Source organism: Corvus hawaiiensis, chromosome 26 (genome assembly GCF_020740725.1).
Source record: "Corvus hawaiiensis isolate bCorHaw1 chromosome 26, bCorHaw1.pri.cur, whole genome shotgun sequence".
Lineage (NCBI taxonomy): Eukaryota > Metazoa > Chordata > Aves > Passeriformes > Corvidae > Corvus > Corvus hawaiiensis.
Window position 1 is genome coordinate 34,059,896 of NC_063238.1, and position 18,174 is coordinate 34,078,069.

At 40.0% G+C, this 18,174-nt stretch overlaps 1 protein-coding gene across 1 annotated transcript; it reads left to right on the forward strand.

Moving 5' to 3' along the window:
* The first annotated feature begins 1,308 nt into the window (after positions 1 to 1,308).
* Positions 1,309 to 16,900, forward strand: SQLE (squalene epoxidase). The gene is made up of 11 exons (XM_048286906.1): positions 1,309 to 2,248; positions 4,319 to 4,571; positions 4,862 to 5,042; positions 7,727 to 7,823; positions 9,027 to 9,140; positions 10,755 to 10,926; positions 11,725 to 11,820; positions 12,374 to 12,516; positions 13,575 to 13,671; positions 14,149 to 14,236; positions 15,031 to 16,900. Exons 1-11 carry the CDS (start codon positions 1,955 to 1,957, stop codon positions 15,221 to 15,223), a joined length of 1,728 nt encoding a protein of 575 aa, XP_048142863.1. The 5' UTR covers positions 1,309 to 1,954; the 3' UTR covers positions 15,224 to 16,900.
* The last annotated feature ends 1,274 nt before the right edge of the window (positions 16,901 to 18,174 follow it).

Consider the following 18,174-nt stretch of genomic DNA (forward strand, 5'->3'; position numbering starts at 1 on the left):
ACTTTTAGCCTGAACTAACTGATGTGATGTATGAACCAAAGCCATGTCTCTTAATGGCTCCCAATTTCACCTATATTTATTTAAAAATGGTCAAACTGGTTTCATCTTATTTTACTGAGAAGCTACCAGATGTTTCTCCCTTCTTCAAAATCTATTCCATTTTACCACTGCAAAAATCTCATCTCCTTTAGTTCCATGTGCATGTGATTGGTTTGATTATTCTTTCACCAGTTCTTCCTGGAGTCCTGTCATGTTTCACAGCTTCCTCACTTTGAAGTATTGTTATACTGTGAGAGACAGACATGTTAGATATTGTTGCATTGCAACAAGTACACAGCCCAAGTCTCTCTTGGAGAAATGAGAGGACCACAGTTTAGTGCCCTTGAGGAGTTCAATGCTAAAAAAGGAAGCTCACTGCATCCTGGGCAGCATCAAAAGAAGTGTGACCAGCAGGCTGAAGGAAGTGATTCTGCTCCTCTGCTCTGCTCTGGTGAGACCTCACTGTTGAGGTGGGGAGCACAAGACAAGACAGACATGGATCCATTGGAATGAGTCCAGACGAGGGCCACAAAGTTTATCCAAGGAGATGCAGCACCTCTCTTATGAAGACAGGCTAAGAGTGATGGGGTTATTTAGCCTGGAGAAGACTCTGTGGAGACCTCACAGCACCTCTCAGTATGTAAAGGGGCTACAAGAGAGACAGAGAGCGACTTTTCACAAGGGCAGGGAGTGACAGGACAAGGGGGAATGGCTTCAAACTGAAGGAGAGTAGGTTTAGATTAGGTATTAATAAGAAATGTTTTACTATGAGGGTGGTGAGGCACTGGAACAGGCTGCCCAGAGAAGCTGTGGATGCCCAGTTCCTGGTAGTGTTCAAGGGTGGGCTGGATGGGGCTTTGAGCAACCCGGTCTAGTGGAAGGTGTCCCTGCCCACGGCAGGGAGCTGGAACTAGATGACCTTTAATGTCCCTTCCAACCCAACTCCTCCATGATTCTATGATTTCTCCGATGGGTGTTGCTTTCCGGGCCCAAACAAGCAGGGGACACGGCAGCAACCCGGTGCTCTCGGCCTCCCGCCGCCCCTCAGCGACCCCGCCCCTCATCCCGTCACCACGGCAACCCCGCCCCGCCCTTCGCGTCACATCGCCCGGCGGGCGCAAGCCCCGCCTTCCCGGCGTTCCGATTGGTCGGCGGCCATAGCGCCATCTCGGCATAGCGTCGCCGATTGGCCGGCGCTGCTGAGGCACGGGCGCGCGGTACCCGCGGGGCGGTGGCGGCCGTTACTCATTAGCATGGCCGCGGGCCGCCCCTCCCGCGGGCCGCCCCCGCCATTCGCCCCGATTGCCCCTTGTTCCCTCCCGCACCCCCCATTCCTGCCGCGAGGCGCCGCCGGGCGCCGGAGCCGGGTCAAGGAGGGAGGCAGCGGCACCGCATCTTCTCTCCGTGAGACGGCTGCGGGGTGCCCTGGCGCGGGCAGGTAGAGCAGAGCATCAGCCGCGCCTCCCTGGGCGTGCACCGTCCTCCCCCCGCCCCGCGCGGCGCCGCTGCCTCATCCCCGGGCGTGAGGCTCCGGCCGCATCGCCGCCGCCAGCGGAGGAGAGTCCCGGCACCGAGCGGGGCTGGGCACGGCGGAAGGGTGACCCGGGGGGCGGTGGGACGAGCTCCAGCTCCTCTGGCATCGCATGTCCGGGAGGGAATTCTTGAGAAGACGTTTTGTATTCTTTTTTTCCGGTTTCGGAACCTCTGTCCAGGCTCCTGTGGCAGCCTGGCGAGGTGGGGCTTGTTCCTCTTGCGGGCCTCCTTGTTTTTCCATTGAGATCTCCCCACCATCCACTGGAAAGGAAATCGTCGCTTTTCAATACATACATTTTTTCATCCCTTGCACGAAACCCTACTTTGGGCAGCATCTATCGACGGTGAAGCTTTGGAGCAACAATCGAGAACAGTGACCCTCATGATGTGGACCTTTCTGGGTATCGCCTCCTTCATATACGTGTATAAGAAGTGTGGAGACCTCATGACTTACGCTAATAAGGAGGTACTGCTCTCCGTGCTGGTGTTTTTCTCGCTCGGCTTGGTGCTGTCGTACAGGTACCACTTCAGGGGGCCCAGGCAGCGGCAGCAGCAGAAGCAGAAGTCGCACCTGGGGGTGCTCTCTGATGTGCTCTCAACTTTGCCGCTGGTTGGCTTCTTCTGGGCCAAACCCACCCCGGGATCTCAACAAGTTGAACAACCCAAATCCAGAAAGGTAAGTTCGATTCAGACACGGCACATGGACTGCAAGGTCCTGCTGCTCTTCTCTCTGGTCACTGACCCTCTGCCCTGGTGTGGGAAAAGAGCTAAGAAAGGGGTGGAGAGGGTTTGTCTTTAGATGCTGGATGTTTGATTTGTCATATTTTGTGTTAGTTTTGGATGACAAAAGAAAGAGTGAAACTTACTTAAGTGGTAGACCAGGGATTTTCTAGTGTCAAATCAAATATGTTTGAAGAAAGATTCGGAGTGAAGGATTATTATAGGAGCAGAAAAATATGTTCAGTTGCTAGTCTGTGATAAAGGACTGGAGCATCTCTCTTATGAGGAAAGTTGCTGAGCGACTGTCCAGCCAGGAGAAGAGAAGGCTAAGGGGGTTCATCATTTCATCAATGTATGTAAGTACCTGAAGGGAGGGTGCTAAGAGGACTGGGCCAAGGTGACAGGATGAGAGGTGATGAGCACAGACCAAAACACAGGATGTTTGCTCTGAGCATCAGGAAGCCCTATTTACTGTCAGGGTGACTGAGCAATGCAACGTTTGGTGGTAGAGTCTCCATCCTTGAAGGTACCCAAAACACAGTCCAGGCCAGTCTGCTCTGACCCTGCCTGAACAGGGGACCAGATGATGTCCAAAGACATCCAAAGACCTTTTCCAATCTCTGCCTTTCTGTAACTCTCTAATGAGCTTACTAATATTTATGGATAAAATACATTTGTTTAGACAACTGCAGATAAGAGTTGCTGGGAAATTATTGCTGACCTATTGCTTGTACAATTGGTACAGAACCTGCTCAGATAGTCAGTCTGTTCCCTTGAGCCCAGCATTAGCCTTGCTCTGGGGCAGCGGAGAGCTGTAGGTGGTGCCTGGAGCTTAGCGGGAGTCCTGCCATCCAAGGCTATGAACTGGACATAGATATGCAGTACATCTGTGGTCAGCAGTATTTGGCTACTTTCCTATGTACTTCTGGGCATTTTCACATGAGCACAGAAGAACATGAAACTGGTTTTGACTGCAAGTCAAAGGTTTTTGATTTTTATTTTGTTTTTCTGTTAAAGCCTGCCTTTGCCAGTTTCTTGTGCTACCTGAATTCAGATAGTTTTGCACTCCCTTGCTGTATTGTAGATATAAACATGACACTGTGCCGCTAGAAATTCTGATGTCAGTGTTGTTTCACTGATGCAATCGTATTTTTACCAATGTCAGCACTGCAGTGCTGAGGCATTTGTGAAAGACTGAACTGAACTCTCATCTGCCGGCTGGACAAATGACTTGCAGCTTTGCACTGGAGTTGCCCTTAAAACTGTTTTTTACTTTGAAGTGTATTAGGTGGTGTTTGGAAGGTTCTATAATATAGCTGGTTTAAGATACCAGTTTCTTTATTAAATGATGCCCAATCCAATGTATGTCAATTCTTAACAGCTTTAAATGTAGATGAATGGTGATTTTGGTAATACTTTTAATTGTTAGATGAGTTTTCATTTCAGGACCACTTCTTAATAATATTTCCCAGGCACCTGCTTTTGCTGACACTTTTCCGTGTTGAATATTACCATAAGTTGCTATTTTGTTAGTTAGGTAGGTTCACTTAGAGTGTAATTAAAAAGGAATATGTTTTCTAGAAAAATACGTTTTCCAGTAAATCTAGTACCTTTTTCATTGTAAAGTGCTAAGGCCTTCATGCTGCGGTGGTTCACTGGCATGAAGGTATCAGTCTTACTTCACAGGACAAGAATATGGGACAGCCTTTTCTTACTGCCTTTTATAGCAGCTCTCAGTCTCTCTGACAGCTTTGTTTTGGTTTGTCTTTGATCAAGAGGGCAGGTTTAACCAGGGTCTTGATTTTGTTTGCAGGGGTGTTGTTTTTTCTTTCCTCTGCTTGTTGTGCTTTTGTTGCTTTGTAGAGTATGACTGATTCAATTTTGGACAAAACTAAACTGGAAGATGCCTTCCAACTACCAATGCACCCTCAATCCACTGGCTCAGAGTGCTCCAAAGTCAGCTCTTGACAGGGTTATGGTACAGATCCATAGGCACATGTAACTTTGTTGGCTTTGTTTTCTAAAGGGTAAAAGAGAAGTGAACTTCTCAGAAGTGTATCTGACAGAGACCGCTCCAAATGCAGCATTGTCACCCCGGTATGATCCAGAAATTATCATTGTGGGGTCAGGCGTCCTTGGTTCTTCCTTGGCCACGGTGCTTTCAAGGGATGGAAGGAAGGTGACTGTGATAGAGCGGGACCTGAAAGAACCTGACAGGATAGTTGGAGAATTGCTGCAGCCTGGAGGATTTAATGCTCTTCGAGACTTGGGTCTTGAAGGTGAGTACATTTGAAAATGTATATAGATCTGTAACACAAGAGTTACTACACTCAACGATGTATTTGGTAAAAGCATGCCTACAGGAAAAATTAAGAAAAACATTATCTGCGCTTTACATTTGAATTTAAATTGCTTGCTTATTTCCAGCTTGCTGCTTTGAAAATACTCTTCTTTCAAAATATGTATTGTGCTTAAGAAAATTGGATCCTATGTAAAGAAATGCCTTTCATAAATAATTAAGCTTTCTTAAAGACTTGTTTTAACCCATCTGTTGGCTTATATCTTGCAGATACAGTAGAAGGTATTGATTCACAAATAGTAAATGGTTACATAATTCATGACCTGGAGAGCAAGTTGGAAGTTGAGATTCCTTATCCAACATCTGAAGACGGACATGTGGCCAGTGGAAGATCTTTTCATCATGGCCAGTTTATCATGGGTCTCCGAAGGGCAGCTATGGCAGAGCCCAAGTGAGTCATGTTGTGGACAGAGCAGTTGGGATCCAGAGATTCAGAAGCATTGTTCCCATCATTTGCATGAGATTCCTAAACCATTTCCCTCTGTGCCACCACGGAGGGCTGTGATCAACAAGAGTGAGAGAAAGTAGCAGCTATAGTTATTCATTCTGCTCTCTGTAGACAAGTTCATAAGTTACATACACATCATATATATCACATATGTATCACCCTTTGGGACAACTTAATCTTTAAACTGCAGGAGTATGTGCTTTAAATATTAGGCAACGTATTTGGCCATCTGTGTGAGAGAACAGTTCACAGGTGAAGGGTTGATTCTCTTCTGCTGATTCTTGTCACAGGTGAAGGGTTGATTCTCTTCTGCTGATTCTTGGGTTTGGCATTTTACCAGAAGTAGTGACCTCTTCTTGGTGAGCAGTGCACAGAACTTTGGACAAGACATGAGTGGCAAATCTGGCACAATTTCTTAGATTACAGAATGGTTTGGATTAGAAGGGATGACCTTTAAAGATCATGTAGTCCAACCCTCCTGCACTGGGCAGTAGCATGTAGCTTTTCCACTGATGTTATTAGTGATGGTAGAAATCAAGTGTTTACATTTGCATGTTGTTTTGCTTTCTTTTTTGACAACAAGAAGTGAGACAAAATAACTAATAAGAAGCACTAAATGGAAGTAGCTTTTTCCAGTTACTAACTTGTATGTTTCAGAATCTTGAAGACAGCTTCTTTTCATAATGAAGAGAAAAAATAGTATTTGGTATTTCCTCCTAGCTGTTTTCTTTCTTTTATACAAGAGATGAGAAGTAAACTTCTTTTGAAACAAAATAGATTCTAGGTGCTGTTTTCTGTGTGGTATTTTTTTTTGTGTTGTCTTTTCTTCCCCCCAAAATAATTTTTTCCCCTAAATATCATAACACCATATGTCCCCTTACAAGGGAAATATGGCATTATCATATTTTTCTGAACATCTTTATTCTGAACTGTAAAATTGCTTTCTCCTTTCATTTTTATTATATCATATGAATTACTAAAAGTGGTACTAAAGATAGCAGCTCTATAGTACAGTTAAAATTAATGGCAACTGTATTCACTAGCTCTGAAAGCTAAAGCCTTGTTGAGTCTCTAAGTTCAATGAAATTTGGGCATCTGATTCTCAACTTGTGGGAAAAACTCCCAAGTAGCTGTACACAGTCTTTGAAGCAAAATTGTTTGTGACTTAAATTAGTTTTTTCCCATTTTCTACACACTCTTTAATGTTTGTTTTGTGTATGCTTATGCTTGCTTGACATTTAGTTTGTGGCATAGAAAACTGCATGTTTATGTGCAGTAAAAGATCAAGAACTCTTAATAGTGCCAGGAGATTTTGGTTTTTATTACAAAGTTTTTGAAGATATAGGGGATAATTTTTACTGATTGGTATATCCTCTTTATAAGTACTAGGCAATATGAATGTATTTCAGATGAGTAAAGTTCTTTTTGCAACAGAAAGAAGTAGGGCATCATTGGTTTATAATAATAAACTAATTATATATAATTATAAACTGATTTATAGAGGATGACAATCAGAAGAAGTAAGCACTTACATAGGTAACTGAACTGACAACTATAAAAGAATCTTAAAGCCAATAGGATCTGCAGGAATCTGATTCCTTGGCACGCTGCTGCACTCCTTTGCTGTTGATGTTTCTGTTGTGTGCTCACTCATAACATTCATATTTTGATACAGCCAACATGCCTGTTGCCTGGCAAATTAAGCCAGTCACGATCTGCTCTGAAATGTCCGTGCTGGATGACATGTAAAGAAACATTAATTGAACTGCTCATATTCCTTCTAAGAGCCTAAAATAGCAGCTGTTGTATTCTCATGTGCACCTTTAGCTCAGTTCTTCAAGATGTGGAATATTTGCGAGGGAAAGAGTGTCCCATTTCGAGCTGCTAAGTCTGAAGTGCTGTGATGAGGTCTAACAGCTCAGACCCAACAAGGGATATAAGTTTACAGAGATTTAATTTCTGAACCCAAAATAGCTCTGGTTGGGCAATAGAAGCAAGGGATGCTCCATATGAGCATAAGCATTAGCAGAACTTTAAAAGCATAAACAGAAAAAAAACCAAACCAAAACAAAACCCTATCCTGAATTCCTGAGGCGACTAGCTAGATATCTGTGTCCTAAACAGGTTAGGTTAGTTTGGACTGCTCTGAGAATTAGACTTTTATCTGGTGTACATGTTAAGGGTTTAAGTGCTGCTGATCCTGCTCTTTAATTCTCCTTGGAGTTAGGTCTCACCTGCACTGTCAGCCACTTCCCAGCATTTAGCAGGGATGACTCAGTCAGCTGCCTGATTTCTGACCATTATTAGCTGTGAAACTCCTCTCAGCATCTCTCACCGGCCGTGGGGCACAGCTGGGGACTCTGCTAAGTGGGATGGTGTTTATGATAAACAGTATGGTTTTTAGAATATTCAGATATAAAACCGAAGGTAATGTCAAAGTGAAATTTATGACCAACACATTTTGACATTTAATGTGACTTCAGAAAGTGCTCACGATTACTTTTTTTGCAAAATTTAAACCATGTTGGCAGAGACAAGATCGTCGAAAATTTGGTTTTCTTTCTGTATCTAGTGCCTTGAAATGTTAGCATCATGAATCCTCTTCTGTTTTAATCCCTCCATTTCAGTGCAAAATTCATTGAAGGGACTGTGTTACAGTTACTTGAGGAAGATGACTGTGTCGTGGGTGTTCAGTACAAGGACAAAGAAACTGGAGACACTAAGGTAAGAGTTTTCTGTTATAATCTTTGTTAAACTATTGAGAAAATTGAGGGTTGCTTAATATATATATATAATTAAAAAACCTCTTGTATTTCAGAGCATTGGTACAGGAATAATGCAGTTATTAAGGAAGTGAAAGATTTAATAAAGGGAGATTATTTTCCAGCGTATACTAGAATATGGGAATTCTTGTTATAACTTTTTATGTGGCTTCTGCTTTCAGTGTCTCTGGAGAATTCAGTTCATTATTTGTTTCATTAGTCATATGTCTGGAATTTAAAATCTTTTGAGAGTTCCTGGTGAAAAAAAACAATATTAAGATTTGTTCTTTGCCTGTGTATAGTGGTCTGCATTTCCACATATACTGCCACCATCTAGTGAGCGACTGAAAATGAAAAAGTTACCTATTCATAGAGACAGCTCTGTCTGGTCATTCCTTGGATGACAGAAAGAGAATTCTGGCATATTATAAAGCTAAACTGCTGGCTATATGCTATGAAACTGTGTGAACTTAATAAGTTTAGAAAAGACCAGTTTGGGTAGAACCTCTGTACTGAAGTTCTGGATATGCTGCCTATTCTTCAGGAAAAGCAAATCTGTAATCTTCTTTGTGGACTTTGAAGTTCCTTTGCTGCCTAAAGTTATGGAGATGTGCTCTGATGGGGAAGATGGGAATCTCCAGCCTATGCCCTATGTTCCAAAGTAGACTAGGAACTGCTCAGAGTTCCCTGCTTGGTCTTTTAAAGAAGAGACCATATGCTTACTGCTTGTCAGTTTGTTACACTTTGGTTTGGTTTTCTTTAGTTGCTTATGCATAGTTCTTTAATTTGAAATTCTTCTTTGTTTTCTTTTTTCTTATGAAGATCATTACGGCCTGAAGGGAGCAAATACTCCTTTTTATTGTCTTTTTTTAAGCCAACTTTCTGCACAGTTCCCATAGCTGTGTTTTCTGAATATGTCTAAAAAAGCGGTAGTATATTGTTAGATCAGCTTGTGTAGCAAACAGATAAGTATGAATATAAGGAAGGCAAAACCCACAGTATTTCTTGATACATATGTTGTTAATATGGCCTGTGATCCTCTTAGATGCTTACTGTTTTTTAAAACATCTCATTTACAATTGTAAAGGAGAGCTTGAGAATTGCTTCTCATTGTTCTGAAGCAAAATTGTCAGTGTCATACCTTTATTTTTAATTTATGCTGCAGGAACTTCATGCTCCACTTACAGTTGTAGCTGATGGACTGTTCTCCAAGTTCAGGAAAAACTTGGTATCCAACAAAGTTACTGTTTCATCCCATTTTGTTGGTTGCATTTTGAAGGTAACTTTTATGTATAATACTGTATAAACCACTATGCTGCTGCTTCTTAATGTGGGTCTGAATTTCACTGAGTATGTTGCTATTCATTTCCTTTTCCAACAGAATCAATTAGAGCTGTGCTTTTAGGTATTTATCCAGCTGTTCTGTCAGTTTCTGTGTCCCTTTGAGAAGTGCTTGGAAATTTTGTTCTATGTTTTTAACTCTTGAAGTGTTGATGTATATTCTGTCCCAGCTTTAGGAGATAGTTGAACTTACTGTGTCAGACTTAACATGTAAGTTACACTTACAGATCAGATTTTCAACTCTTAGAACACTTTAAGTATCTCTGAGCCTGCTTCGGCTTTGTTTTTTAAAGTGGATATGGTTGTTAAAAGTTAGATTTCTGATTTTAGGAGTGGAGGATAGGGTTAACCTTAAGCATATATATCGTTGAACAAGTGAGTGTTTAAGATAATGGACTGTGATTTAGCATAACTACTTTAAACTGAGGGCTGGACTCACTACACTAGTTCATAGAATTTTTTTTTAAGAAAAAACATTTCAGCATCTTAGACCACACATAGCCACTACTTTATATTAGTGCTGTGTCTTAGTTAGCACTAAGCTCTGGATCAAAAGTAGGCACCATTGTAAACCTGGAACCCAGCTGGTAAAATTGTTTCCCTGGACATAGGTGTCTTGACAGGCTTGTGTTAAGATACTGGTGCCTAAGGTGGTGACACTCCTTTTTTTCTTTTTTTTTTTTTTACAATAGTTATTTTTATTTTATAACAGTATTTGTTCAGGGAGTAAAAATCTTGAATTTTAGATCATCCTAGCAACTGTGAGTCAAACCACCTATGTTTTCTACTCCAGAAGGTGGAATACTCCAAATATCTGAAGGTGGGATACCTTGTAAGCAGGTACACATTTGCCTTCAGGACCTATAAACTTCAAGAGAGAAGGTGGTATCCTGGACTGGAATCTGAGTTGGTAGCTGGGTGGTTGGAGAATCCAGGTAGAAATCCTGTCTGGATCTTTGTGTTTGCTGCATTAATTGATGCATTAACAGCAAAAGTAATTAAGGGAGAATGAAACGAAGCTAACAGAATTTTCACTAGAGTGGGAACACTGACTTGTAGGACCTTCAGCACTTTTTGGGTCTCTAACCTAGTTAGTATTACCTAAGTTTCTCTACTTTTGGAATCTCCTTTAAGACCTCACTGTGATTTTTCTTCAGTTGGTATCTCCAAGTAGTTATATTTAGACTGGTGTTTTTCTTTCCCTCCCACCATTTTCTTTATGAAAAGAGAACAAAATGATCTTACTGAAAACCCCTACATTTATTACATTACAGGTTTTCAACGGCATATACTAAATATTGATGAGGTATTCAAATGAAATGGATAAGTTAGTGATTCTAGTAAATACTAAAATATATTGGCAAAAGAATTGTTGCTACACTGAAATTCAGAACTTTCTTCTTGAAAACATTTCTTCATTTAAGAGAATAATAACACGAACTTAATATGATATAGGATTTTATTTAAAAGTGTTTTAGAAAATTATTTTGTATGTCTGATGTTTAATATCGTTTCATTAATCAATCTTTCTTCCCCTTCTTTCCTTTTTAAGGATGCATCACAGTTTAAAGCTAATTATGCTGAACTTGTTTTAGCTAAAACGAGTCCAGTGCTAATCTATAAGATTTCTTCAACTGAAACTCGGATTCTTGTTGATATTCGAGGAGAAATGCCAAAAAATTTAAAGGAATACATGATTGAGAACATTTATCCACAACTACCTGGTAAGCCTAGAAAGACTTCTAGAGAATTGTCACATTTAAATATGTCAAAAAAAAGACACATTTCATTGAATTCATAGAACTGTGTGGCTTTTTCCATGTGTGTGGTCACTGTTTCAGTAACCATTTCCCCTTCTTTGGTTCCACACTACACAACAACACATACAAGTTTGTTCAGATCACATCTGTGAGATTAGCAATTCAGAAGGATTATATAAAGCTCTGGGACCCCTGGCACAGGAAAGACATTGACTTGTTGGAATGAGTCCAGAGGAGGCCACTAAGTAGACCCAAGGGGTGGAGCACCCCTCCTATGAGGAGAGGTTGCAAGAGTTGGTTTTGCTCAGTCTGGAAAAGAGAAGACTGTGGAGGGACCTAATTTTGGTCTTCCAATACCTGAAGGGTGTCTACAAGAAGGATGGGACAGGACTATTGACAAGGGCATCCAGTGACAGGACAAGGGGGAATGGGTTCAAATGGAAAGACAGTAGGTTTAGATTAGATATTAGGAACAAATTCTTTACTGTGAGGGTGGTGAGGCATTAAAACAAGTTGCTCTGGGAAGTTGTGGCTGCTCCATCCCTGGAGATGTCCAAGGCCAGTTTGGATGGGGCTCTGAGCAGCCTGGTCTTGTGGCAGTGTCTCTGCCCATGGCAGGGGGGTTGCTACTACATGATCTTCAAGGTCCAATTCCAACCCAGACCATTCTGTGATAACTCTAAAAAGAGATTAAAATGGATTGTGTACAAATTATTTGTGACTTTGTCTAACTACTGTAACTAAAATACTTGTTTATTGCAGATCACTTAAAGGAACCATTCTTAATAGCAGTTCAGAATGATCGTTTAAGGACTATGCCAGCCAGCTTCTTGCCTCCTTCAGCTGTAAACAAGAAAGGTGTGTATTATGAAATAAAAGGAATGAAAAAGGTATTATAAACATCCTCTGGGGCATAGGACTTTGTTGTCATAGATGGGTATTTGTTGTTCAATACAGCTGTCTCATAAATCTTCTATGAACTACATTATTTTGAAAATGTGTACCTTGGGCATAATTTAACTGGAATGTTTATATTGACACCAGATATTAAATCAATGCCTGCTTTATCTGTAAATTTAATTTACTCGGTTGTTCAACAAATGTGGTCTTTTCAAGAAACATGATTAAAAAAGTAAAGAAATTAACTTAAAAAGCGTGTTCTTTGACACATGCATATGTATAGGGAAAAAAATAGTTTGACCTTGATCATCTTAAAGCCATTTTAAGCCTTTTAATTTAAAGACATACTTCGTGGTTTTTTGGTTTTGTTTTTTAATTTCTAGTTGTTATTCATCTTATTTTCTAGTGGGAATGAATTTTTAGTAAGTTTGATGTTTTTTATAGAGGATTTGAATTTTAAGATTATGTAATGGTTGTGCAGCCTCCTATTGTTTTTTTCTCTTCTACCTAGGTGTTCTTCTTTTAGGAGATGCATATAATATAAGACACCCTCTAACTGGTGGAGGAATGAGTGTTATTTTAAATGATGTTAAAATATGGAGAAGTTTGCTTCAGGATATCCCAGACCTTTATGAAGATGCTGACGTTCTTAAGGTGATTCTTTGTTTTGGATTTATTTTAGACAGCTTTTGCTGCAATTTAGTGACACACTTCTAAGTTTTATGCAGTTTTCAAAGCTTTGGCTTTGAAATCAGACATCAGGCATTTGCCAGTTGAGCTGTGGGCTGTGACTGCTGTGTGGCAAGAGGCGGTTTCAAAACTTTGCACACTGACCTGCTGGGTTTTACTTAAGGAGACTGGTGTGCTGTGTCTAGTCAGGATGCTTTGCTAGGATAACCTGATACTCCCATTTTAATAATGTATTTGTAACCAGATTGATCCTAAACATGGTGGGTTTGGACCATTACACTTGTGTGACTGGAACTTGGACAATAATGAGCTTGTGTACCCAGTCTTTCAAGAGACATCTCAGTGCTCCGCTGGCCTCTTTCCTGCTGCATTATTCTGAGTAGTAAGTTAGAAAGCATCCTTCTCTCCCAGGATCTACACAATCAGTATTCATGCAAGGTTTATTTTTTCAGTGAGACTTAGTCCCAAAATTCTGATGAATAGATAATAAGATTTCTTATTTATTTGCTTACTGCTTTTAATGGGATTAGACATATTGCCTAAATTACAGATAGTATAATTGTAGACTACAAGTAGATGATTCAAAAAGTGTATTTGAAAATTGAGAAGCACTTTGAGGAGCCCTGAATGTCAGGACAGTTTGGGACTTCCCTGACCACATGCAGATACCTCCATCTCAGCTAGTCACCTCGGACTCCCAGTTATTTCCTACTTATTATCAGTCAATTGGGGGAACTAGCTGAGCATTATCCTTCAAGTTTCAGCTGTATCCCACCTAGGATGAGATGAAGCATGCTCTGAAGCTACCTTTTTTCCCCTATATTATTGCAAGAGGAACCTGGATAACTGGTTCAACGAGTTTCCAAATTTCCTTAATGACCTAGCTTGGAATCGATCTAGCATATCACTAAATTCCTTCTACATGTTCATGAGCATGACTCTTGCCACCTCTTTGGGAATCTTTTGAATGTTCCTTTGTATTTACTGACAGAAATACTACTTTTTTTATTTTTTTTCCTCAGGCAAAAAGAACATTTTACTGGTCGAGAAAAAAATCTCATTCTTTTGTAGTGAATGTTCTTGCCCAGGCACTTTATGAACTATTTGCTGCCACAGATGGTAAATATATCTTAAAGATAACCTCTGACTAATTTCAACTTGGTAAATAAATATGACTGGGAAGGGCATGTGCATGTCTCTGTGTGTGTGTATGCATGTGTGTGTGTGTATATATATATATATATAGTTATATATTAAAAATATATAAATCAAGGAATTTTAATAAGTTTTCTTGTGTTCTCTGCCTAGTTTTTTAGACAGAATTTTAGCAATGTGAAGGCAAGTCTGGAGTTAGTATTAAATAACAAACCAAAGAAAAACTCCAAAACGAAGAAAACAATAGTCAGTTAATACAAAAATATGTAGATATTCTGTAAGACTATCCTTTGTATAAATAAAAGCAGCTTAAAGTCCAGCTCAATAGAACAGAACAACAGCTACCAAAATCCTGGACTTAATATCAGTATTGTGTATGCAGAAAAATGTTTCAGTATGTGTTGATTATATTTGTTTTATTCATTTTAATTCATTTTGTAGATTCCTTGCATCAGCTAAAGAAAGCCTGTTTCCATTACTTCAGACTTGGAGGAGAATGTGTCTCAGGTCCTGTTGGATTGCTCTCAGTGTAAGTTCACTGTGCTGGCAGTGGTTATTGTGAGCCCCTGTGAGATCTGCTTTGCTCCCCATCAGACAGCTCAACACAGGGAGGATGGCCCACATGAGTCTAGATTAAGATTATACTAAAGGTTGGAGCTTTATTAGAAACTGTCTTTAAGTGCTGAGATTGTTTGTTTGTTTTTGGTTTTAATTTTTTTTATTGTTATTTTCCGTGTAAAAATGGCCACTAAAAGCTAGTGGCACCTAGTGTAGTTGGCACAGGAGTGTGAATGAGGTAGAGGGGTCCAGACCAGCAGAGCAGCTGATGGAGATGTTTCCTACTTGACAAACTGAGAGTAGTGAAGTTGAGGCCTCCCATAAAAAGCTGTAAGGAGCTGGGAAATCTCTAGCTATGAAGGTGTTTGAATGACCCCTCTGAAACTTGTGAATGCACAGTAAATCCTACTACTCTGAACATATGAGAATGAGTGGTTTTATATATCTCTCTCTTTGGAATGAGAGCTAAAACTGAAAAGCCTGTTTAAAATATTCTTCTGGTGGAAGATAAGGTAGACAAAGAGTCCTAGAAATGAGGGGAAAGCAGCAGTGTATGTTGGCTGTGCTGTAGAAGTAAATGTAGAGTGTGGAGCAGCCCAAGAGAACCAAGTTTGTATTTTTCAGTTGAGTTGGCAGGACCAGATCTGCTGAAATCAGAAGGGGGTGTGTGATCTTGAGTGGAGATCTGTATTGGTAAAATGGAAATTTGTAAGTCCTTTCTGATTCTGTTTATTTACTAGTTTTATCTGTTTGTTTTTAATGCAGGTTATCTCCTAAACCAATGGTATTGATTGGCCACTTCTTTGCTGTGGCCTTATATGCTGTTTATTTTTGCTTTAAGTCAGAGTCCTGGATCACCACGCCTCGAGCAATTTTCAGTAGTGGAGCTATTCTTTACCGGAGCTGCTCTATAATATTTCCACTTATTTACTCTGAAATGAAGTATTTAGTCTATTAAAATCCAGGGGGAAATGACTGGAGGGAGAAAGCATGAAGATCACAATGCCTTCAAAATCTTTGGACATGTACTATTTAATATTGTATTATGTTCTCCTCAAAATGCAATTTCCTTGATAGGTTTTAACTTAATTTTGGTTTTGTGGTTATATACATATATATTATATGTAAATATTCTTTTCTTTGCAATTTAAGTTCAAAAAGGAGTTAGCTGTTTACAAGGACCATAATTAAGTGTTGACATGGTAGATAATTGCCAGTTTTGACAGAATTTCTTTCCTTGCTTTATGCATTGCTGAGTGCACCACTAATATTAATAAACTGAGAAGTAAAAACTGTAAACCATATGCTGCTATTATCCTTCATGCTTTTTTCTATTCTGTAGTTTCATAGACTTCATTACTGTGAAATATTGTAACATTCTTGATTTGGTTATTTCATTAGGATTTGCCTCTGTTCTGTTTCAGTTGCAGCTAGGATACTGCTCTATTGACACTTCAAAAGATACTATAAAGGATGTCAGATCTTGATGTGTCACTAATTTCAGTTTCTGTTGCAAGTGCCATGTCGCTCTTCTGAATTCCTTCTTTTCACCAGATTTCATTTTAACAAGTAATAACTAAACCTTTGCTTTGTTGGCTACTGCAGTGCACTCAGGTAGTGAAAGCATGTTTTTGAAAATTTCTTCCTATCTCACTTCCTTTTAAAACCTTGAAAGTTTAGGGTTGTTTTGCTTGGTGTGTGTGCAACTGAAGTTTAACACTGCCATGAACTGAAGCACAGCAACAAACTGTATCCACTGAAACAAATTCAGTCCAGGCTATTTCCAGTAGACAGTAATCTTTAATATTACTTCTAAAATTAATGAAAAGCACCATGAAAGTGTCCTTTTAATACTTGGAGTGTGGTGGGATTATTTTTCCTGTAGGAATTACTGCATGCTACTAAAGAGTTCATGTCTATTCCTATTGGTCACTATTCCTATCAATGTTCTTGTTATCAGTGTGATTTCCTTTGCTCTTGTGCATCTGCGTTTTCTCTACCTTTCTTATGATTGGTTTGGGTTTCGCTGTATGGCTCTACTCTTTTGGCTTGCCTAAACAATCACACGTGGGTGCAGCCAACAGTCTGGAGAGCAACAACAGATTTTGTTCTTCTGTACTGGTGAAACTGTGACTCTACCTTGAAAATGACAGACTGCATAAGCTGTGTATAAACATACATTTTATCTTGGACTGTGAAAAAAATCTGTGGAGAGACTTTATTTAGTATTTTATTTGATGGATATTTCAAATTATCTTTTCTTTTCCAGAAGCAAAATATGTATATTTTTCTAACCATGATCATTTTTGATACCCTCTTGAAATTACACTCATCATGAATATGTCTATGTTGAAACTTTGGGGTAAAGAACTAATGTTTTCAAATATCACTATAAATGGTAACTAAATTATGCCCCTCTAAGGGTACACAAAGTTTTCTGAATTTATACAAGTGTTTTCAAAATTTGTGACAATTTTGAAAATATTGAAAATTTGTAACAATTTTGAAAATATTGATTAATTTTACTTTTTTTTTTAATATTATTTGCAGTCAGTCTCTTTAAAGTCATGGATAAAAAGTCCTGAGCCAAATACACATCCTCAGCTTACATAAATAAAAAGTTATTATATCTGTAGATTATTTTTGTTGTGTGTCTCTGGTTAAAGAGTTTTGTTAAATTCTGACTTATCTGCTTAAATTTACACATATAGATAAGGAGTTTTTCTTTTCTTTTCCTGAATTCAGTGCCTGGTTAAGTGTCTTGATGATCGGGGTAGAACTCACTTACTGGAAATTGCTGGGGGAGAGACAAATCTTGTGTGTGTGTGCATGTAAGAAGGGTCAACCTGAAAATATGACCATGAAATGGCTATATGCCTTGTCCCCAGGACAAGAGGAAGGGCTCACTTTGAAGTATGAAACAGAGTGGGATCGTTGGGACACAGGGCAACACAGGATGTGGGCTTCTGGTGGAGATCACTGATGAATTGGTCTTTAGCAGTGTTGGCTGGGTGCCTACTCCCTCTGGTTGGTGGCTCACCAGCTCTGCCCCAGAGAAGAAGAGTTGCAGGGCAGAATTTCAAGCTGTGTTCTGCAGTCCCTGACTGCAGTTATTTTCTCATGGATGCAGAGGGATTTTGGGGAGTGGAGAAGAAGTAATGAAAAAAACAGTTCTTGAGTCAGCTGAGCCTAAGAAGAGTAAAGCTGTCAGTGAGTGAGTAATGCCCATAGGTAAAATGGCCAAAACTGGAATCCAACAGCAGCCAGTGCTAAGCCACAGCATGCAGCAGATGGTCTGTAAGAGTCCTGATTTTCATTTTCTACACCTATATGCAGCAAGATAAAGCAGCATGCCAGGAAGGTTTTGTCACAGGCGTGGTTCAGAATCTGAGAGGAGCAGAATGCACGCATATTTAATGCAGCTTTTGAGTTGTCTGTGTATCTTCTAAATCTGAAGAGGTTAATTCAAAGGATTTCTACACTGCAACATTTAATAGCATTAATGGGCCCTTAGATAAGTGGTGTGGGCACAAGGAGACATGCGTGCATATGTGGTTATCCTGCCATTTCAGGACTGGTGCAGCTGCTGAAGAGAGTAGAGGGACCAAGAGAAGTAGCTACATCGTGGTGAGTTTGTAGATGTTCACATGGTGTAGGAGTATGAAAACTTGTTTGTAGTGAAGAGGAAAGGGAAACAGTATCATGGAATCATGAATCATTAAGGTTGGAAAAGACTGCCAGGATCATCAAGTCCAACCTTTGACTGAACGCCACCATGTCAACTAAACCATAGCGCTAAATGCCATGTCCAGTTGTTTCTTGAACACTTCCAGGGCTGGTGAGTCCACACTTGCCTGAGCAGCCTGTTCCGCTGCTTAACCATCCTTTCAGTGAAGAAAGTTCCTGATG